The sequence below is a fragment of the Sus scrofa genome, chromosome 5 (genome assembly GCF_000003025.6).
Source record: "Sus scrofa isolate TJ Tabasco breed Duroc chromosome 5, Sscrofa11.1, whole genome shotgun sequence".
Lineage (NCBI taxonomy): Eukaryota > Metazoa > Chordata > Mammalia > Artiodactyla > Suidae > Sus > Sus scrofa.
The window spans coordinates 48,240,911-48,263,913 of NC_010447.5; the positions used below are offsets into that span (position 1 = coordinate 48,240,911).

Here is a 23,003-nt window from a genome sequence, read left to right on the forward strand (position 1 = left end):
ATTCAACACTGTCTTGTCACAACAGACAATTAACATATATTTGGTGAGTGAATGCACCAAAATAGTAAGTTAATAAATGCCTGCCTGCCTGCCTTTCTTCCTGTTTTCTGCCTTCAGAAATCCTACCTATCCTTTGAGGTCAATGCATATCTCACCTCTTCTATGGAGTCTTTCCTAACCACAAGAGCAAACATACCAATTCTTCCCTGAGTTCTTTTAAATTTTGACAGAACTAGCCTTTGATATTTATCACATTCTATCATGCATTGTATTTTTTCATATTCACAGATACTACTGTTCCATCAATAGGATAAATTCCAGAAGAGCAAGGAACATGTCTGTCATCATTTTATGTTATTATAGAGTATCTGTTCAATTGTCTTGTAAACAGTAGTGCTCAATATTTGTCAGGGAATGATGGAGTGTAATGATGAAGAACACAACCTCTAAAGTCAGGAAGACCTGAACCTTGGACCTGGTTCTGCCACTTCATATCTGTGTGACTCTGGGCAATCACCTGATTGCTATAAGCATCAGTTTCCCCATCTGTGAAAGATGGCTAATAATACATCCCTAAAAGGATGAAAGGAAATAATATACAGAGTCCTTAACATGAGTAGAAAGCATATGATAAAAGATAGCTAATAGTAGTAGTAGTATTCACCATTGTTATGGCCCTGAACGTAAAAGCATTACTCAGGAAACTAAGGGAGAAACAAGCATGAACATAGAACAATAACAACAAAACTAGTAATAACAGAACAACCAAAGAAAATTTCAAGCATATGAAAATGTCTGGGAGCTCTTGCTGTGGTGCAGTGGGATCAGTGGCAACTTCAGAAGGCTGGTACGCAGGTTTGATCCCTGGCCTGGCACATTGGATTAAGGATCTGGAACTGCTGCTGCTATGGCTCAGGCTGCGTCTCAGATCTGATTCCTGGCCCAGGAATTGCATATGCCACTGAACAGCCAAAAAAGAAGAAGGAGAAGGAGAAGGAGAAGAATCAAGCATTTCTTTCTTCTTCTGCAGACTAATCTACTTGTGGCTGAAGGTCTTTAAGTTCTGTTTTCTAACACTGCATGAATTTTCTCATTCCATCTCAGATGTCTGGTTTCTTACCTCTTTCTAACCCTCAGGGTCTCAAACAAATGACAGAGGTTAATTTCAGATACAGTATTACCCACCCAAGTAGTTTCTTTTCTCTTCCTAGTGAAGGTTAGAGGTGTCCTTCTCTTGTAAAAGCCATAACTCAAACTTTGGGATCCCTAGTATCCTTAGAAGCCTCTCAATTTCTTTTCTCTCATCTGCACATAAGGAGAAAAGCTGCTAAACAACTTAAATTTAATTTGCCAACTTAAATTTGCTTATACTTCAAACTGTTAGGAGAATAATGAAAGAAGTTTCATTTACGTAGATGGTAGTATGGGATTTCTCAAGAATAATTAATCTACGTTTAATGAACTGTATCCCTCATTGCCACCTATTGCCATCATAAATAATGAATAAGGCTAACAGTAGTTTCCACTCATCAAATCTGTTACATGTGTGCCCTAACCAGGGAGGCAGGGTTGAAATCCTGCCTTGCCGTGGTGTGCTTCCACATTGAGCTTGGCCAGACTCCATTCAGTATTATATTTGTGCCTGACGCCATGGGCAGGGCTCATATTCAGGTTTCTAATAACTCTCTTTTGTACTCCTTTAGTCCACTGCTTCTCACACAGTGTTCCCATGGGACACTAATGTTCCATAAGCTATAGAGAGGGAATATTCAACTGTAATATTGAATAATGATTGCCTTTACCCTGTTTGCAAAGGAAAAAAATTTGATGGATAGCATGTTCTCACTTCAAATATTTCTCCAATTTTTTTTTACAAGTCTTTGGCTCCAGACACCACTTTTCTGCTAAAGGTTGCCAATAGATGACAGAAGAAAATGAAATTGCAAATTCATATCAATAGGAAAACTCAAAACCAATGATTTGTTTTTGGCTCAGCAGTTTGTTAGGTGTTTTATTTTGTTTTAAGACGTGTGAGCTGGTGGTTGTGAGTTTACATGGGTATACAAATAATGTAATGTAGATTTCTTTTTTGCTAGTAAAAATATATAAAAGTAGTGTATAAAGTAAAAATCTACTAATTTTTATTTTAAAAATATTTTCCAAGAAAAGTGGTATCCTATTTTGTCTTATATCTACTGTTATGGGGCTTCTGCAAATAGGATCATATGTTCTGGGTCTCTACCTTCTGAAAAAGTCTGAGATGTTCTGTCTTAGAATAAGTTATTTTATCTCTCTAAAGAACATAGATAGAAATGATTCATGGGGAGTTCCCGTAGTGGCTCAGTTGAAACAAATCTGACTAGCATCCATGAGGAAACAGGTTCAGTCCCCGGCCTTGCTCAATGCATTAAGGATCCAGCATTGCTATGAGCTATGATGTAGCCCACAGACTCAGCTCAGATCTGGCATTGCTGTGGCTCTGGCGTAGGCCAGCAGCTACAGCTCTGATTCGACCCCTAGCCTGGGAACTTCCATATGCTGCGGGTATGGTAAAGAAAGAAAGAAAGGGAAGGAGAGAGGGAGGGAGGAAGGGAAGGAAGAAAGGAAGGAAGGAAGGAAGGAAGGAAGGAAGAAAAAGAAAGAGAGAGAAAGGAAGGAAGGAAGGAAGGAAGGAAAAGAAAGAAAGAAAGAAATGATTCATGGTGATTCATGGATAAAGGCTAAGCTTCAATATATATATACCCTGTGTGTGAAGCCACTGTGCAGTTATTTATGAACCATTGCTGAAAATGATATGAATGTCTGATGATTCAAACCATTATTTGACATTTAGTATTACATATGCAGATATGAAATCTTAGTGTTGTTTGGCAATAGAATTTTGTGATTGGGAAAAGCATGAAGGTATTGAGCAAACGATCTGAAACTTGAACCTCCCAACAAGTGGTCCTTTATCCTCTATGTGAGCACTTCCACTAGGATCTCAACATGACCCTGAGGTCAAGGTGTTCAAGGCTGTGTTATTTACAGGTGGATCTGTGTGAAGGAAATGAAGCAATACAGTATATTTTTAGATTAGCAAGATGCTTTACAATAGAAATTGATACTATAATATGGGTACAAATGTGAAACTGAATTCCTACATATACAAAATCTTTGAATCTCAGATAGTGGAACATGTCATGTTTTAAATTTTAATCTTGAACTGCATATTACTCAACTTGGAAATTTCCACCCATGGTCTGAGAGAAGAAAATTCTCTTTAAAATATACAACCTTTATTCACACACGATATTTTATTTATATTACTGGTTTAATAAAGCCCCTACTGTGTAAATGTTCTCCATATGTGAAGACCGAGGACAAGAATGCATAGTTAATTATTTATATTTTTCAACTTTTGAAAAATTATGTACATATGTTTTGTCTGTTTTTTTTTTAAATACCTGAGTATGGTACTTTGCCACTTCTAATTTTTTTCTTAATTAAGGTAAAAGCTCACAGTATAAAACTCAGTTTTCATCATCCTGTTTTGTCCTATATCTACTCTTATGGTGCTTCAATTTCTCATGAAAAATTAGGTTTTCCCAATAGGAGATAAGGCCAAAGGGAAACGACAGAATCCAGAGGCTGGGAGAGAGTGATATGAGATCAGAGTAGAGAGAAAAATCAGGACAAAGCTGATTCAAGAGTACGTAAGTGCTTAGGCAGTTACTATGGAAGGGGTTAGGAAGATACTGCACAGGAATTAGAGCAGATAAACAGTGAGTACAGTGAAGGGGGCTTTGTAACAAATGCATGTGAGACAATCCTGACTCTGCTATATATTAGCCATATAACCTTGGAAGAGGTATTCATCTCTCTGAACTTCCACCTGCTCATTTGGGAAAATGGGGAAATTCCATCTTCCAGAACTGTGGTGAGAGAGCCTCATAAACTTACTGTTTCTGCTTCCCCCCTACCCTCAGCTCTAGCTTGACTCTCCTTCCTGAATTAGACAGCCACCATGATGATGTTATCACTGTGTAGAGTCTATACATACCCAAATGAGAATTTCAAACATTTATACAAAAAACAACCATAACATATAATGAACCTCCATGTGCCTATTAGCTAACTTTAGCAATTACAAGTCACAACCCATCTTCTTCATCCACAACTCCATCCACTCCCTAACTTCTGTATTATTTTGAAGCAAATCTAGACATCATATCATTTTATCTATAAATGTTTCAGTATGTACCTCTGAACATTAAGGAATATTTTTAAAAAATCATAACACCATAGTACACCTTAAATATTTAAGGTATTCCTTAATATCATTAAATATCTAGTGTCTTAAATTTATAATATCTTTTGCATTTTTCACAGTTTGAATTATTATATAAATTACATCCACAAATTACAAAGAGTGTCTTTTAAATCTTTTGATCTATTAGTTAAGGTGCTTGTCTTCTCAATATTTCATGTAAGTGAGAGGATTCATCAGATTCAGGTTGATTTTGTTATTGTCGCTACTGTTATCATTGTGTCAGATAAGTTATATCATCCACGAGAATACACCATGTGGTATTGCTGTTGATGTAATTTTTCCAAACTGATGAACAACTCTGAAAATTTCTGAATGAGCCAATAAACGGTCTTAATGTAAATAATAGTTATTTACTTCCTGGAAAATTTGGTAAAAATTAAAAGTGTACAAAATATATTGCATTGATATGTATTATGGAGCTAGGCTTTAGGCTCTGGTAATTATAAACTACTTTTCATCTACATGAGTGTCTGGCAAGTTATGTGGACATGGGGAAATTCTTTGCCAATTAGGATTATCTGCCACATTGCAGAAAGTCTTGCATTTCTGGATCCTGTCTGCTAAATGCCGGCAGCACCCCACCAAATCTTTACAAATATCATTAATGTCGCCTCAGATTTACAAACTTTCCCCTGTGGTTCACTCCATCTGTGGTTGAAGACCTCTGTCTTAGTTTGAGAAGCAGCGAAAGAGAAAATTGATTTTAATTGTATATGCGCTCTAATTTGGGGAAGGGAAATAAGTAAAGTGTCCTGTGTGGAAAATAACTATTGAAACATTCACAATTTTAAAGCTTTTTAAATTTTCTCTGTTGGGAGAATTATGTTTCTCCAAACTATGCAGGAAGATTGAATAGGCACTCGGATAAAACAAATGAGGTCATAAGGATAATCATAATGCTAATAATATTTCTAGTTCAAGTATAGAAATTTTTAACAGCTAGGAGACCATCTGGACAGGTGAAGTTGGGGAAACTGGAAGACTAGCAAGAAATAATCCATTTTTAATTATTTTCCAAGCATAAGCATAAATGTATAAATATCTTTATGCTATATATACATAATCAGTTTATAATGCTGATAAGGAATTTCACTTTATCTCTAAAATGGAGAAAATATAGTCAAATGTTTACTCTCCTATAGCTTACTTGTCTCATTCTGTGATATACTTCTTGTCTTTTTCTTTTATTAAAAGTTATTTTCTTCATTGTCCTTTTTTTTGTGTATGGGGTTTTTTGGGGTTTTTTGTTGTTGTTGTTGTTTTGTTTTGTTTTGTTTTTGCTTTTTAGGGCCATACCCACAGCATATGGAAGTTCCCAGGCTAGGGATTGAAGAGGTGGAGGTACAGCTGCCGTCCTACACCACAGCCACAGCAATGCAGGATCTGAGGCAAGTCTGTGACCTACAGCACAGTTCAGGGCAGAGCCAGATCCCCTACCCACTGAATGAGACCAGGAATCAAACCTATATCCTCATGGATCCTAATTGGGTTTGTTACCACTGAGCCACAATGGAACTCCCAATCATATACTTCCATGGGTGGTAATTTTATTCCCATGCCAGTATTATCATGATATATTAAGTGTGGATCTTTTACTCAAGATAGAATCTGAATTAAATGATTTCTTTTAAATCATACTGCTGATAGAACTAGAGGAAGAATTTAGAACGTCTGTCTTTGATTTCATTATTTCTACTAATAGGTTTTTTAGGCCTTAAAAGTGTAAAAGTTTTCTGTTCCTGATGCCTGGATGTTTCCATGTGCCAAACAAAACAAATAAACAGAACAAAAAAAAAATGATTTAACTCCCCAAGTGGTTACTTACTAGCCTTGACCTTCAGAAATCCAAAATAGGATATCAAACATGTTGATGGCAAAGTTTATCTGGTAGGAGATATACATGACTCTCCTAAAAGCCAGTTATGTTATTTGATGTGTACCAACTGCTAAGCAGGTACGGCATTAACATAATAATTGTTCAGAGACTGGAACACTGTAACTATGGAGACATTGCCTCATAGTGTTCTAACAGGCAGTGTCAGCCAGATGTGAAAGTTGTGATCATAAAGGTAGCTTTGCCGGGTCCCCACCCTGCCTCTTGAGTTGCTTCCAATGAAGGTTACACACTTCCATCTTGATTTGTTTAATATTCATAGCCAATATCAGTGCTAGCTATGTCATTACTTAACATATTCACATTAGAATCCTGGTTTTGGCACGAGCTTGGTAAAGAGATCATGAACTCTGATCATGAACTCATGAGTGAGGTAACTTGAAAAAGGAGAGCTGCCTTGAAGCTCAGCTCTATTTATTGCCTAATGTCATGATTTGTTTTCCCAGAAAAGAGGCGAGACTTCTCTTCTAGACAAGATGAAAGACACACAAGCCATTCAGGAAGTTTCAGAGGCCCTGAAGAATGAAGTTCATGAGCTGGAAGATAAAATGGAGAATAAAGCACAGTAAGAAAGGCATAAATGACAGGAGAGGAGGGAGGGCCTGAGTTTTAGAGGATAAGGAGGGAGTATTTGACCTCTTTTTTCAAAACAGCTTATGAAATAGTTAGAACTAGAATCAATTCTACAAACTTCCTAAAAGTAATTAATGATAACATATGGCAAGTTTCCCAACTACTGTTTTATAAGGTTTAGTCCTTGAATAATACAAAAATTCTCTTAGGCAGATCCCCATCTTATCAGACCTGGTTGAGATTCCAAAGCTCGTATCCAACACATTAAGGTAATTGGCAAATGGTTTTTTTAAAACTGCTTTACAGTTGGGGACAGAGAACTGCTAGAGAATTTTGGTTTTGCAAATGTCTGTGAGGAAGTTAAATAAAAACTACAGCTCTTGCTTTTTACTGCTAATATAAATCATTCTATCAACTAAAGCATTAGCATTGGTTTGCCAGGGTTTTCCGAAAAAAAAAAATGATATCAAATACTGAATATACACAATTTAAAGCTAAAGTTACTTTGCACCTAGATGACCTGTGTTTACTGCTCAGTTCAAGTCCATTTTAAAAATATTTGTTCTTAGAGGTCACTAAGAAATAATTGTTGTCAGTATTATCAATGCAGCATTGAAATAACATTGAAATGCTGGTATTGAACTTTTATAACTGCCTCTGGTTTAGTGCTAATCAATTACAGAGGGAGGGAAGGAAATACCAAGTAGAGGCTTGGAAAATTCCACAAGGGAAAGAGAAAGTTAGCTAAGCCCTGGGAAGAAAATCTGAAAAAGCTCTCATTTTCCAAAAGGAGTCTAATAGGTTCTTGAGTACAGAGTTGAGACAATGGGCTGCATCACCACATCTCCTCCTGAAACGGTTCATCTCTTCAAAGGTGTGTGCAACTATTAGAAACTTCTTATTCAACTACAGGAAAAAGAACCCCCTGTGGCCCTAGGCCAGATTTCTTTGTTTACAACATTTGCAAAGGCTTGTTGGGGATCTTTTGTGGAAGTAAATGCATTTGGAAGTGCTGTTGTTTTACTGGAGGAAAAAAAAAAAATTCGGAGCTTATAAAATGAATATGCTGAAAAGATATAGCCAGTTGTCTGTAATGAAACCCAGATGTAAGGAACTTTGAAAGAGAAAGATCCTTTTCCTGCTTATTCTAGGCAGTGTCAAGGAAAAAATTATGGCATACAATCCTGCCTCAGTCTAGGCAGAGATGGAATATTCGCAGTTTGACAGTAGACCTCCGTGGTCTCCTTTCCATTACCGTCACAGTCATCCTCAAGGGTGTGTCTTCATGAGCTGGAGTTTTTTGACAAAGATAAATGGTTGTGAAGTTAGCAGAACAGCTTGTGCTCAAGTTTGCTAGGTATTGGGATAATGCAGTTTTCAAAGCCATTGCCATTTAATTATTTTTTTTAAATTGCCTGAGGTATATGTGCTTCTGAGAGGTACATTTAGAGAAGTCTGATTTTGAGTATAAAGGTCTCCAGATATAATATTTATGATGAAGGAACTTACAAATTATATAACAAAACAATGGAGAATATCTCTTGGTAAACAAAAATTAAGACCAACATCAGCAAGATGGCAGATTAGGAAGCTTCAGGTGCTTGTTCCCTTTCGGAGACATTTGGAAAATAACAAAAACAAACAGAAGACCAGTTAAAATAATTTTATAGGAACTCCGGGAAAAAAAAAAAGAGATCAAAACAGACAGTGCATAGAGCAAAATACTTAGCTCCCGACTTATGATGGATAGACAGGTGACTCCCAGCAAGGGGATTGCTTGGGCTGGTCAGGTATCTGGTTTTTCACAGAGCTAAAGGGTTAGTTAGACCCCAGGACTTTGTTCACAATTCAAGCATTAAGCACACACATTCACACACACAGATCGCTTTGAGGTTACCGAGAAGGGCCTCAATAAGACTCAGGAAATGCAGTTGTCATAAATCTTTTCATGAGCGACTTCATCAGAATGTTGTTTCACGTGTAAAATAGCCGTACTATAGTTTAGAGACTTGATTTAAGTGATTTTACACTAGTCAAATACTTTTATATTTATAAAAACAAAAGAAAAGAAAACGTTTGTTCATAGCAAGATTTACTTACAAAAATAATATCTGGAAAGTAAGTTTTTCTTTGCTCTCTTCTCTGCTGTTCCCTTCAACCTCCACACACGTACTCAAGTTCACACACATACATGTGTACACTATTTATAGTTATTAATTTACACAGTGTATTTGAAAACAAATATTAACTCTAGAATCTTGATAAGTATAGGAAAATAATTAAACAGCTGGAGAAATTAAAGGGAAAAAGTATGGTAAATGATATATTAAACAAATTATAATCATATTTTTCATATTAATGGAAGAAAGAAATATAACAAGTGATAAAAGTGGGATGTAAATGGTTTATAGAGTCTGAATTCTGAGTGAAAAAAATGCATTTAAAAAAAACCCTGGGAGGAAAAAATATTGAATTGCTATGTTGTATACCTGAAACTAACATGATAGTGTAAAACAATTATACTTCAATTAAAAATATTTTTAATAAAAAATAAAAAGCCTAGAAGGAAAGGGTAAAATTTTTAGCTGTTGGAATTGTAATTTTTATTCTTTCTGCTTTTACACTTTCGCACAACCATCTGAAGTAGGAGCTAATTGATTTTTCACTAGAGAAAAGGAAAAAGGTATGACATGACACTGAAGCATTTTATTTAGATTGTTAAAACTGGAAATATAAAATGTTCTTGTGCTTGTGTTAAATGCATACTATCCTTGAAAAGCAAAACTGGGTAATAATGACAGTTCATGTTTTTTGTGTTTGTAATCTATCATTTTGACTTTCTCACTGTCTTTATTTATACAAATCTTTGTACACAGCATAGAAGACACACATGATAATCTCCCAAAGGCACGGCGATCTTTGGTATATTTTGTTCCAATATCGACAGATTCAGATACCACAACACTGCCATGGTCACGGTCATTATCAAATGAAATACTTCTCAGTTGCTATGTGTCTAGCCCTCAGGTTAGTGGAGTAACTATATCAACAATTGGACCAAAGCCTCTTAAACCTGCTTTAGTGATCCATTCCCAATCAGAAAACAGCTTGGGTAAGCAAAACATGTACTAAATTTTTAGACTATTTTTAAAGCATAGCGTTCAATAGAGTCTTTATGTCCTAGAAGCTAGAATGATGTTTTGTTGTCTCCAATAATACTAATTTCTTAATGTCATGTACAGAGTAACTTGACTATGCTCACCATTGATTCTAGCACTGGAGTCATATTCAGGTCACATAAATATATGTGGCCAAATACGCCATCTCAGGAGTTCCTGTTGCAGCTCAGGAGTAGTGAACCTGACTAGTATCCATGAGGTTCAGGGTTCAATCCCTGGCCCTACTCAGTAGGTTGTGATCTGGTGTTGCCGTGAGCGATGCTGTAGGTCACAGCATGGCTCGGATCCTACTGTGGCTGTAGCCTGGGAATTTCCATATGCTGCAGGTGCAGCCCTAAAAAGCAAAGAACAAAACAAAACAAAACAAATATATCATCTCTATAGTTAAAATATCTTGAGTTAATCACAGTGGTTCATATGTTGACTGCTTAGATGCTCTAGAATTGCTAGATAGTTAAAAATTCTAATGTATAGCATTAACTGCCCTTCCTCTGAACTATCCAAGAAAGATTAAACAATGTCTTGCGTATATTGTGCCGTTAGGAGTCTGTGGGTTAAGTAAGGAAAGACGAATAAAAGAAAGAAGAAATTTAAAGTAGGTAATAAAATGGTAGAGAAAAAAAGGGAAAAACACTGAAGAATTTGGACGAGAGGAAAATGAACATAGCAAAGTTTTGACAGTTGCCAAGAATGCACTTAGCAGTGCTCACACTATAGAATGTGAACATTTAGGGAACTTTGAAGGGCATGTTATCATGGTTTGCTGAAAATTCCACTGTGCTTGGAAACCGAGAAGTTAGGTTCAAACCAACTTTCTAGTCCCTACAAAGTGAGACAGTAGTAAGGTGTTTACCATCTCTGAGTCCCATTTTCTACAACTACAAAATGGGAATTAAAAATTTCAACTCCACAGGGCTATCCTAAGGATTAAATAAGATATTCATGAAAATCACCTAGCATATAGTAGGCATGCCTAATAAAATTAGTTGTAAATCTGGGGAGTTCCCATTGTGGCTCAGTGGTTAACAAACCCAACTAGTACCTTGAGGAGGTGGGTTTGATCCCTGGCCTCCTTCAGTGGGTTAAGGATCCAGCGTTGCCATGAGCTGTGGTATAGGTCACAGATGCGGCTTGGATCCTGTGTTGTTGTGGCTGTGGTGTAGGCCACCAGCTACAGCTCCGATTGGATCCCTAGCTTGGGAACCTCTATATGCCTCAGGTACGGCTCTAAAAAGACAAAAACAAAAAACAAACAGAAATAACCTGACGTATCTATAAGTACCCTCTCATAGAAGAGGCTACATGTGGGGTCTGTATTTCCAGTCAACTAACAAATTTCAAAATTGTTAGCACAAATACATCCATGACTACCCGATGTCTTAATTTTCCTCTATCATTCTGCGGACATTTACAGCCTGGCTGCATCTTTTCTATATTTCATTTTGTTTCTGATATTTTCCTAAGCCTTTTTGCACAGTGTTTTATAGAATTTTGACCTATTGCCATTATTGTCATATTCCCTATGCTTCATTGTTTGGCTAAGATAAGTTTTTCAAAGAAGCCTCCTAAGTTCACGCTGACCTTTAGCAATGACCAAAAATCTATATGCTTAAAAGTTAAAAACAAATTTTATACCTAGGAGGGTAATACTTGTCATCTTTTGGCACTGTATCATCATGTCACATATTCTATAGTTGGGTTAAACTGTGAAAGTGCCTAGTATTGGAAGAAAAAAAGCAAATATGGTGGCTTCCCTTGCAAGATGAGAGTTGTGCTGGAATAAAATCTTCCCCTTCAGTTACTGTAGATTCTCAGTCTGGAGATGGACGTCTAGGTCTGCTGAGACTTGTAGCATTTGGTTCATTTCCATCTGTTCCTCTAGATGAAATAACAAGTGGAACTGTTGATCAAATCAAGATGTCTCCTTTTAAAATACAAAGATTTTCATCCCTCAGGATGAGCTATTAAAAAGGATGCTATATATTTTCTTTCCCCAAAGGAATTTAAGGATTAAGCAAATACTCACTTGAATTGGAATAAGTTAATTTAATTCCAAACATTTCTTTTAAATAAAACACTGAGGAATCTTCTTTAGGAACTGTTTATTTTTTTCCACCTTTCACCTTGCTTTGGCTTTGTTAAAGATTCAAGAAGATAAAGCACACTCTAGATTGCCTTAATCCTGAGATGATTTTTGGACCCAGGATCACATTAACCAAAGCCCCTGTGCTATAATAATAGCTATCATTTGTTCAATACCTGCTAAATGCCAGATATTGTGCTAGACATTTACCTCCATTATCTTTAATCCTCACATTGCCTTACCTAAGGTTGTGTTATCCTTATTTTATGTTCAGGGAAACTGAAAATAGGAAAGTTTAAATCAGCTGGCTTAGTAAATGAAAGAACTGGGATACAATTGCAGGTCTGCCTAAATCCAAGACACATCGCTTTATCTCCTTCATCATGATGCCTCTCTGCCCTGTTACTCTTTCTTTGCGGACACGTCATTAGATTTATCCAACACGATTCTTTCTATGCAAAATCATGAGACCTACCTTTTGTGTTTGTATCTTAGTAGTGAGAATTTTAAAAAAGTAAATTTCCAAGGAGATACTAGAATCTGATTAAGATTAAGAATCTGATTAATAATACTTTATTTTTATTTTTATTTTTGGCCGCCCTGGGTCAGGAGTAAGATCCGAGCTACAGTCATGACCTAAGCTGCAGCTACAGCAGTGCTGGATCCTTAACCCACTTTGCCAGGCCAGTGGTCAAACCTGTGACCCAGTGCTCCCAAGACACCTCTGATCCCATTGCGCCACAGCAGGAACTCCTACTTTATCTTTCTAGTAAAATTCTAATTGATTAGAGGAAATTTACATCTTTACCTGGCAAACTACAAACCATTTGAGATTTTATGAGTAACAATTTGGAGAAAAAAGGTAATAAAGTTGTGTTTATATGTTACATATTCAAATTTGTGAGATTCAAATGTTCTGCCTACTCAAAAACTTATGATGCTTCTAGTACAACTTAATCAGTTAAATTATAATTATACTGATGATCTGATGATATAATTGATAGTTTAAGATAACTAAAATAATCTCTAGGAATTGAGTGTCACTGAAAGTAAACACTGGTTACTTTATAGGTATTGATTTAAAGCTTTTAATTATCCTCATTGAGTTTGTGACAGTAATACAAAAGAATATCATTTGTAGAAGCAAAGAGTAAAGATAGCAGCTTTGGGTTCTTTTAATATCTTTTATTTACTTCTCTCTCTCTCTCTCTGTTGTTTGCTTCTTTGATTTCTTTGACAGGAGGCAACACCTTCAAAATTCCAAAGAAACAGACTCTGTCAGTCCCTACTCCTGAGCCAGCTGTGATTGGAGAAGGGGAGGATTATTTCCTGTCTTTGTTTGGTGATTCAAGGAAACTCAACGAACATTCATTACACACCGAGAAAGTTTGGAAGCACTTTTCTATGATTCTTGAAGAAGTAGGCCAATCTAGATCCAGGTACATATTCTATTCGAACTGTTCAATATCTTCTGCTGGGGTAAGAATAATAAATTAGTAGGAAAGAAAGTTCCAATCTGTTGTCAGAACCATGATCTCACCTAAAATCTTAAGCAGTTTTTAAAATATAACTGTTTCATGTTCTGGTCAGTTAAAAAGAATCAATATAACTTCCTAGCGAACCAAACAAGGAATGTTAATTCTTCAAAGATGCCAGAGAAAACAAAACTATGTAATCCTTACCAATAAAGATAACTCAATTATTCAAGAACCTTTTTTTTTGGGGGGGGGGGAGTTCCCGTCGTGGTGCAGTGGTTAACGAATCCGACTAGGAACCATGAGGTTGCGGGTTCAATCCCTGCCCTTGCTCAGTGGGTTAACGATCCGGCGTTGCCGTGAGCTGTGGTGTAGGTTGCAGACGCGGCTCGGATCCCACGTTGCTGTGGCTCTGGCGTAGGCCCGTGGCTACAGCTCCGATTCAACCCCTAGCCTCCGATTCAACCCCTAGCCTCCATATGCCGCGGGAGCGGCCCAAGAAATAGCAACAACAACAACAAAGACAAAAGACAAAAAAAAAAAAAAAAGAACCTTTTTTATTATTGGCAAATCATTCAGATGGATTTAGAATCTTTTTTTTTTTTTCATCCATCCTGAGTTCAAGAGAGAAGGAGAGGAGTTCCCATTGTGGCTCAGTGATTAATGAACCTGACTAGTATGCATGAGGATGCGGGTTCAATGCATGGCCTTGCTCAGTGGGTTAAGGTTCTGGCGTTGCTGTGAGCTGTGGTATAGGTCAGAGATGCTGTTCAGATCCCACATTGCTGTGGCCATAGTGTAAGCCAGCAACTACAGCTCCCATTCAACCTGTAGCCTGGGAACCTTCATTTGCCACAGGTAAGGCCCTAAAAAGACAAAAGACAAAAAAGAGCATTAGCCTATAGTTTTCTTTTCCAGTAATGTCTTTATCTGCTTTGTTATCAGGGTAATGCTCACATCATAGAATGAGTTGGGATATATTCTGTCCTCTTTCACTTTCTAGAAGTGTTTGTGCAGAAGTAATATCATTTTTTCCTTAAGTGTTTTATGGAATTCATCAGTGAAGCCATCTGGGCCTGGAGTTATTTTGAGAAGGTTTTTACCTACAAATTTTTTTCTTTTAAAGTAGACATTAGCATAACGTGTTATCTATTTCTTCTTGAGTGAACTTGTATAGTTTGTGTCTGTCAAGGAATTTGTTCATTTTATCTGAGTTGTAAGATTTATTGTCATGAAGTTGTACCTAATATTCCCTTATTATCTTTTTAGTATCTATGGAGTCTCTAGTGATATCACATTTCTTATTGTTGATAATGGTTATATGTATCCTCTCCTTTTTCCTGGTAAATCTTGCCCATGTGTTATCAACTTTGTAAGCTTCTCAAAAAACAGTGTTTCATTTAATTGATTTTTCTCTAATTTTTTGGCTTTATTTTCTATTCATTGATTTCCATTATAATCTGTATTACCTTTCTTGTGCCTAGTTTAGTTTTCGTTTGCTTTTCTTTTTCTGGTTTCTCAAGACGGAAGGTGAGAATTGATTTGAAAACTTTTCTAGTATAAGCATTTAGAACAATAAAATTTCTCATAACTACAGTTTTTAGTGGCACTCCACAAATTTTGATATATTTTCGCTTTCATTCAGTTCAAAGTACTCTCTTTTTTATTAAAGTATAGGTGGTTCACAATATTGTGTTAGTTTCATGTGTACACCATAGTGATTCAGTTATATTTTTCTGATTATATTCATTTTAAGTTATTACAAGATATTGAATATAATTACTTGTGCTATACAGGAAATCCATGTTGCCTATCAATCTCCTAAATTGTCCCTTCTCCCACCCCTCTCCCCCTTGATAACCATAAGTTTGTTTTCTATGTCTGTGAATCTGTTTCTATTTTGTATATAGATTCATTTGCGCTATTTTTCAGGTTCCACATGTAAGTAATATCATATATTTTCCTTTATCTGTCTGTCCTACTTCAGTAAATGTAATGATCTTTAGGTCTATCCATGTTGCTGCAAATGGCAATATTTCATTCTTTTTTATGGCCAAGTAATATTTTATTGTATACATATGTATGTGGTATATATATATGCCACATCTACTTTTTTTTTTTTCTTTTTATAGCCTTACCTGTAGCATATGGAAGTTTCCAGGAGAGGGATCAAATCGGAGCTGAAGCTGCCAGCCTACACCACAGCCACAGAAATGCCAGATCCAAGCTCAGTCTGTGAGTTATGCCACAACTCGCAGCAAAACTGAATCCTTAACCCACTGAGCAAGGCCAGGGATCAGACCCACATCCTGGTGGATACTAGTTGGCTTCTTAACCCACTGAGCCACAATGGAATTGCTATGCCACATCTTCTTAAGTCGATCATTTACTAATGGGAACTTGGGTTGTTTCCATGTCTTGGCTATTATAAATAGTGCTGCTATGAACACTGGAGTGCCTGTATCATCTCAAATTCGAGTTTTCAGGTTTTTTTCTGGATATATATCCATATGCTCAGGAGTGGGATTTCTGGATCACGTGGTAGCTCTATTTTTAGTTTTTTACAGAACCTCTATACTGTTTTCCATAGTGGTTGCACAAATTTGCATTCCTATTAACAGTATATTAGGGTTCCTTTTTCTCTGCACCCTCTCCGTCATTTATTATTTACAGGCTTTTCAATGATAGCTAACCTGAGGTGATAACTCATTGTGGTTTTGATTTGCTTTTCTCTAATAATTAACAATGTTGAACACCTTTTCATGTGCCTGTTTCCCATCTGTGTATCTTCTTTGGAAAAATGTCAATTTAGGTTTTCTGCTGATTTTTGGACTTTTTTTATGTATATTGAGTTGTATGAGCTGTTTGTACATTTTGGATATTAACACCTTGTCAGTCACATGGTTTGCAAGAGTTTTTTCCCATTCCGTAGATTGTCTTTTCATTCTTCTGTTGATGGTTTCCTTTGTTGCACAAACCTTTTAAGTTTGATTAGGTCCCATTTGTTTATTTTTGCTTTTATTTATTTTGCCTTGGGAGACTGATCTAAGAACATACTGCTGTAAGTTGTCAAAGAATGTTTTTCCTATGTTTTCTTATAGGAGTTTTATATTGTCATGTCTTACATTTAAATCTTTAAGCAATTTTGAGTTTACTTTTGTGTTTGATGTGAAGAAATGTTCTAATTTCATTGATTTACATCCAATTTTAGCTGCCCAGCTTTCCCAATAGCATTTGTTGAAGAGACTGTCTTTTCTCCATTGTATATCCTTCCCTCTTTTTTCATATATTAATTGACCACAGGTGATTGGGTTTATTTCTAGGCTCTCTATCCTTTCACATTCATCTATACATCTATTTTTTTTTTTTTTTGGTCTTTTGTCTTTTGTTGTTGTTGTTGTTGCTATTTCTTGGGCCGCTCCCGTGGCATATGGAGGTTCCCAGGCTAGGGGTTGAATCGGAGCTGTAGCCACCGGCCTATGCCAGAGCCACAGCAGACGCGGGATCTGAGCCGCGTCTGCAACCTACACCACAGCTCACGGCAACGCCGGATTGTTAACCCACTGAGCAAGGGCAGGGACCGAACCCGCAACCTCATGGTTCCTAGTCGGATTCGTTAGCCACTGCGCCACGACGGGAACTCCTATACATCTATTTTTGAGCCAGTACCATATTGTTTTGATGACTGTAGTTTTGTAGTATAGTCTGAAGTCAGGGACCCTGATTCCTCCAGCTCTGTTTTTCTTTCTCAAGATTGCTTTGGCTATTCAGGGTCTTTTGTGTCTCCAGACATATTTTAAATTTTTTGTTCTAGTTCTGTGAAAAAATGTCATGGGTATTTTGATACTGATTGCATTAAATTTGTAGATTACTTTTGGGTAGTATGGCCATTTTAACAATATTAATTCTTTGAATCTAAGAGCAGGAGCTATCTTTCCATTTATTTAAATTATATTTGGTTTTTTTAATCAATGTGTTATGGTTTTCAATGTATGTATATTTCACCTCCTTCATTAAGTAGATGTGATTTTAACAGGATTTTTAAAACTTTCTTTCTGATATTTCATTATTAGTATAAAAATATAATAAATTTCTGTATATTAATCTTATATCCTGCTACCTTGCTGAATTCATTTATTAATTTTGAATAGTTTTTGTGTGGAAACTTTAGCATTCTCCATATACAGTATCATGTCATCTGCAAATAGAGACAGTTTTATCTCTTTCCTTCCAATTTTGATGACTTTTATCTCTTTTTCTTGTCTGATTGTTGTGGCTGAGACTTCTAATACTGTGTTGAATAGAAGAGATTAGAGTGGGAATTTAGTGGAAAGGCTTTCAGGCTTTCACCATTGTGTGTTATGTTGGCTGTGGGTTTGTCTGTTTTTTCTTCTTTTGTTTCAACCATCATTGCTTGAGGATTTTCTTTAGCAGTATGCTTGGGTTTTTTCCTTTTTGGTTTTTATGTGTCTGTTGTAGATTTTTGATTTGTGGTTGTGATGTGGTTCATATGTACTGACCAATGATTATATCTACTTGTTATATCTAAACTGGTAGTTCAAACACATTCTAAAAGATCTACGTTTTTACTCCCCTTCATCTTCATGCTTATGCCTTACTGTTCATTGTAGTTATAATCATTTTTTCCTTTGTCTTTCTTTTTTTTTTTTTTAAGGGCTGCACCTGTTCCATATGGAAGTTCCCAGGATAAGGGTTGAATCAAAGCTGCAGCTGCAGGATCTGAGCCATGTCTGCAACCTAAACCATGGCTCACAGCAACACCAAATACTTACTCCACAGAGTGGGGCCAGGGATCAAACATACATCCTCATAGATATTAGTTGGGTTTGTTACTTCTGAGCACAATGGGAACTCCTCAATTGTTTTTTAATCTGCATAATGGCTTATTTACATGATCTTTCATTCTTTTGTATATTTGCTTTTCCTATTGTGATTTTCCCCTTTTCTATAGATTCTTACTTCTTTTCTATCTGGAGACCCTCCAATATTTCTTTTAAGGTAGATTTAGTACTGCTGAATTCTTTTAGTTTTCGCTTGTCTGGGAAATTCTTTATCTCTCCATCTATTCCAAATGATAATTTTGCCAGGTGGAATATCCTAGATTGCAAGTTTTTCCCTTTTAGGACATTGAATATATGATGCCAATCCCTTCTAGCCTGCAAAGTTTCTGCAAGGAGATCAACTGATATTCTTAAGGTGTTGCCTTGCAACTGACTCTTTGTGTCTCTATGGCTGCCTTTATAATTCTCTATCATGAATTTTGCAATTTTTATTATGATTGATTATGATATATCATAATTAAATATATCTTTGTGTGAATCTGTTTGGGTTCAGCTTTGGGACCCCCCTATGCTTCCTGTACCTGGGTATATGGTTCTTTTGTATATTTGGGAAATACTCAGCCATAATTTCTTCAAATACATTTTCAATCCCTTTTTCTTTCTCTCTCTCCCCTTTCTAGAACCTTTATTATGCACAGGTTTGCACATTTTATATTACCCTGTTGATCTCATATGCTGCTTTAATTTTTTTGTCTGTCTGATGTTCTGATTGAGTGATTTGATTATTCTGTTTTCCATATCACTTATCATTATTCATTAGTTAGCTATTCATTGCTTCTTGATTGACATTTATCTCTGCCACTGAATTGTCTGTTTTTTTTTTTTTTTTTCTTTTTAGGGCTATACCCATAGCATATGGAAGTTCCCAGGCTAGGGGTCAAATTGGAGCCTCAGCTGCCAACCTATGCCATAGCACAGCAACGCAGGATCTGAGCCACATTGACACCAGATACTTAACCCACTGAGCAAGGCCAGGGATTGAACCTACATCCTCGTGGACACTAATCAGATTTGTTACCACTGAGCTACAACAGGAACTCCTGAATTGTCTAGTTTTAATTGGTTCATCTTTGACGTTTTTAGTTGCTTGTTACTGCGATCTGCATTTCTATCAATAATCTTTCTTAATTCAGTTAGCATTTTTATTATCACCTTTTTCTGAACTCAGAATCTGATAGACTGGTGAGCTCTGTTTCATTATTTATTCTTTCAGGGATTTCTCTTATTTATTATTTTGTCTTTTTAGGGCCGCACCCATGGCATATGATGTTTTTCAGACTAGGGGTCGAAACAAAGCTGTAGCCACTGGCCTGTGCCACAACCACAGCAATGTGGGATCCAAGCTGCATCTGCAACCTGCATCACAGCTCTTGGCAATGCCAAATCCTTAACCTACTGAGGGAGGCCAGGGATCAAACTTGCGTCCTGATGGATGCTAGTCAAATTCATTTCCGTTGAGCTACAACAGGAACTCCCACTTTTGTTTTTTAATTGGGGGTAGTTCCTCTGCTTTTTCATTTTACTTTCTGTCTTTATGAATTTAGGAGAAACTATTATCTCCTGCATTCTTAAAGGGGTGTTTTTGTATGGAAATATCCCTTTGTAAACCATGTGTGTTCAGTGTTTTTGGTAGGAGGATTGGCTTTGGTATAGAGGCCTGGCATGTCTTTCCTGAAGATATGTGGCCATTATCCCCTTGAATGGATGTGGTTGGTGTCTGGTGTTGTAGTATCTACAGCCTGTGCACATTGTAAGGCAGAGTTTTCTCTCTGCTCCATGGCTGTCACTGCCCTGCAAGGGCAGGGTCTGCTCCCCACTTATTGGAGTAGAAGCCCTGAGGGTCAGGTCCTTGCCATTGAGTGCATGGCTTGCTCCAAAGGAGGTGATTTCTGAAGCAAATGAGGCCTATGCAGTCACAGAGGACTCATGTGCCACCTTTGTAGATGTTCATGGTTCTGCTCAGAAGCAGCCCAAATCATATACATTTCATTGTTATGTTCCTCCCAGATCTAGCGCAAAGCTGTACTGTGGAGTAAGCTGGGACTGGGGATTGAGGGTGCTGTGGTTACAGAAATAGAGATGGCTGAGCTACTGCCTGAGATCTGTGCTGCCCCCTGAGATTGTGCTGCCACCTGAGCCAGCACAATCTATGACAGTCTTCTAGGACCTACCTTCCCCAGATCTAGCACTAAGCTGCAGAGTAGAGTGGGTAGAGTCAGGGTGCTCTCACTGGGAGAACTGCTCCTTATTCCTGAGCATGCTGACAATAACTGTCACTGCCCTACCCAGACCACACCCCAGGCCCTCCACACTGTCTCTGCATAGCTAGATTGAGTCCTCTCCCAGGACCTTTCTGCCCAAATTTCAGCATTTAGCCATGGCATTAAAATACTTCCTATTTCCCATTTTCATTTCTTCTTGGATCCTTGAGTACTAAGAAGTGTATTATTTAGTTCCTAAATATTTTTCAGATTTTCCATTTTGAATGATTTTCCAGATATCTTTTGTTACTGATTTCTAATTCAGTTTTATAGTAGTCAAAGAACAAAATTTGTGTAACTTGAGTCCTTTTAAATATATTGAGATTTGTTTTATAGCCAGGACATTGTCTGTTTTGGCAAATGTTTTGGATTCACTTACAAAGAATATATATTCTTCTGTTGTTGAGTGAAGTGTTTCATAAATGTCAATCAGGTCGAATTGGTTGATGATGTTAAGTCTGTAACATTATTGATTTTATGTCCATCAATTTTTCAGAAAAGGGTGTTAAAATTTCAAACTATAATTGTGGATTTTTTTATTTTTCCCTTGTAATTCTATCAGTTTTATCTTCATGTATTTTGAAGCTCTGTTTCTTTTGTGGGGGGTTGGGGTTTTTTGTTTTTTGTTTTTTTGCTCCCCAGGGCTGTACTTGCAGCATACGGAGGTTCCCAGGCTAGCGGTCGAATCAGAGCTGCACCTGCCAGCCTACACCACAGCCACAGCAACACAGGATCCGAGCCACGTTCCGTGACCTATACACCACAGCTCATGGCAAAGTCAGATCCTTAACCTACACAGTGAGGCCAGGGATCGAACCTGCATCTTCATGGATGCTAGTCAGATTCCTTAACTCTCAGCCACAATGGGAACTCCCGCTGAAGCTCTTTTAAGTGCAGAAACATTTAGGATTATTATATGCTCTTGATGGATTTATGTCTATATAATTATGAAATGACCTTCTTTATCCCTGGCATTATTCTTTGCTCATAAATCTACTATGTCTGATATGAATATAGCCACTCCAGCTTTCTTTTTACTGGTGTTACCATGGTATATCTTTTTTATCCTTTTACTTTCAGCCTGTTCGTATCTTTATATTTTATCTTCAAATTATGTAGGTAGCATGTAGTAGACTTGTTCTTTCATCTAATAAGACAATGTCTGTCTTTTAATCCGGGCATTAAAATGATCTATATTTAAAGAAATTGTTAATATGGTTTAGTCTCTTATCTTGATTTGCTTTCTATTTGTCCCAACGGTTCTGTGTTCTTTACCTTTTTTTCTGCCTTCTTTGGAATTATTATTAATAATTCCATTTTATCTTCATTGTTGGCTCCTTAGCTATAACTTGTCTAGGGGTTATAGGATATATCTTGAACTTTTTACAGACTTATAGGATATATCTTGAGCTTTTTACAGACTACCTTCATGTGATACTATATCACTTCACAAATAGTATAAGAGCCTTATAAATCTATAATTTCAATTTTCCTCACCATTGTGCTTTAGCTATCACATATTTTACTTCTACATATGCTGTAATTCTCATACTCGATAATTATTTTGTTTAAATAATCTTTTTTTTAATTTAAACAATAGGGAAAATATTTACTATATATATCCTTGTGTGTTTTCACTGTTTTTCTTAGTTTTTAGTGCTTTTGGTTTTTCCTTTGTTTTGTTGATCTATACATTTGGTTTCCATCCAGTATAATTATCCTACTACTTGAAAAGAACTTCTTTTAATATTTCTTGTAGTTTGGATCTGCTTGTAATGATCTCTTTCTTCAGTTTTTTTGGAAGCTTTATTGAAATACATTGACATAAAAATTGTGTATATTTTGGAGTTCCCATCATGGCACAGCAGAAGTGAATCCAACTAGGAACGATAAAGTTGCAGGTTGAATCACTGAACTCTCTCAATGGGTTAAGGATCTGGTGTTGCCATGAGCTGTGGTATAGGTCACAGATGTGGTTCTGATGATTCATTGCTGTGGCTGTGGCATAGGCAGGCAGCTGTAGCTCCAATTTGACCCCTAGCCTGGGAACTTCCATATGCCATGCTTGCAGACCTAAAAAGAAAAAAAAAAATTGTGTATATTTGGGGCACCCAGATACATACAACAAGGACTAACAGACATAAAAGGAGAAATTGATGAGAATACAATAAGAGTAAGAGACTTTAACATGACACTCACATCAATGGACAGATCCTCTAGAGAGAAAATCAGTAAGGCAATAGACATCCTAAATGACACAGTAGAAAAGTTAGATTTAATTGATATTTTCAGGACATCACATCCAAAAAAATCCGAATATGCATTCTTCTCAAGTGCACATGGAACATTCTCCAGGATTGCCCA

The 23,003-nt window shown here is 36.7% G+C and overlaps 1 protein-coding gene across 21 annotated transcripts in view; it reads left to right on the forward strand.

The window, feature by feature from the left end:
• Window positions 1-23,003, forward strand: part of LMNTD1 (lamin tail domain containing 1) — a 557,729-nt gene that overhangs the window by 398,738 nt on the left and 135,988 nt on the right. For 15 of the 21 annotated variants that reach the window (XR_002344073.1, XR_002344070.1, XR_002344072.1 and 12 more), the window contains 3 exons: window positions 6,653-6,771; window positions 9,656-9,891; window positions 13,282-13,480. Coding sequence is in view for 18 of the 21 variants with exons in the window: in XM_021092168.1 (XP_020947827.1) it covers window positions 6,653-6,771; window positions 9,656-9,891; window positions 13,282-13,480 (554 nt within the window). In the remaining 3 variants the exon portion in view is untranslated. Of the gene's footprint in view, window positions 1-6,652; window positions 6,772-9,655; window positions 9,892-11,144; window positions 12,904-13,281; window positions 13,481-23,003 lie in introns of those variants that run through there. The other 6 variants (XM_021092181.1, XM_021092183.1, XM_021092182.1 and 3 more) reach the window with 3 other exon arrangements.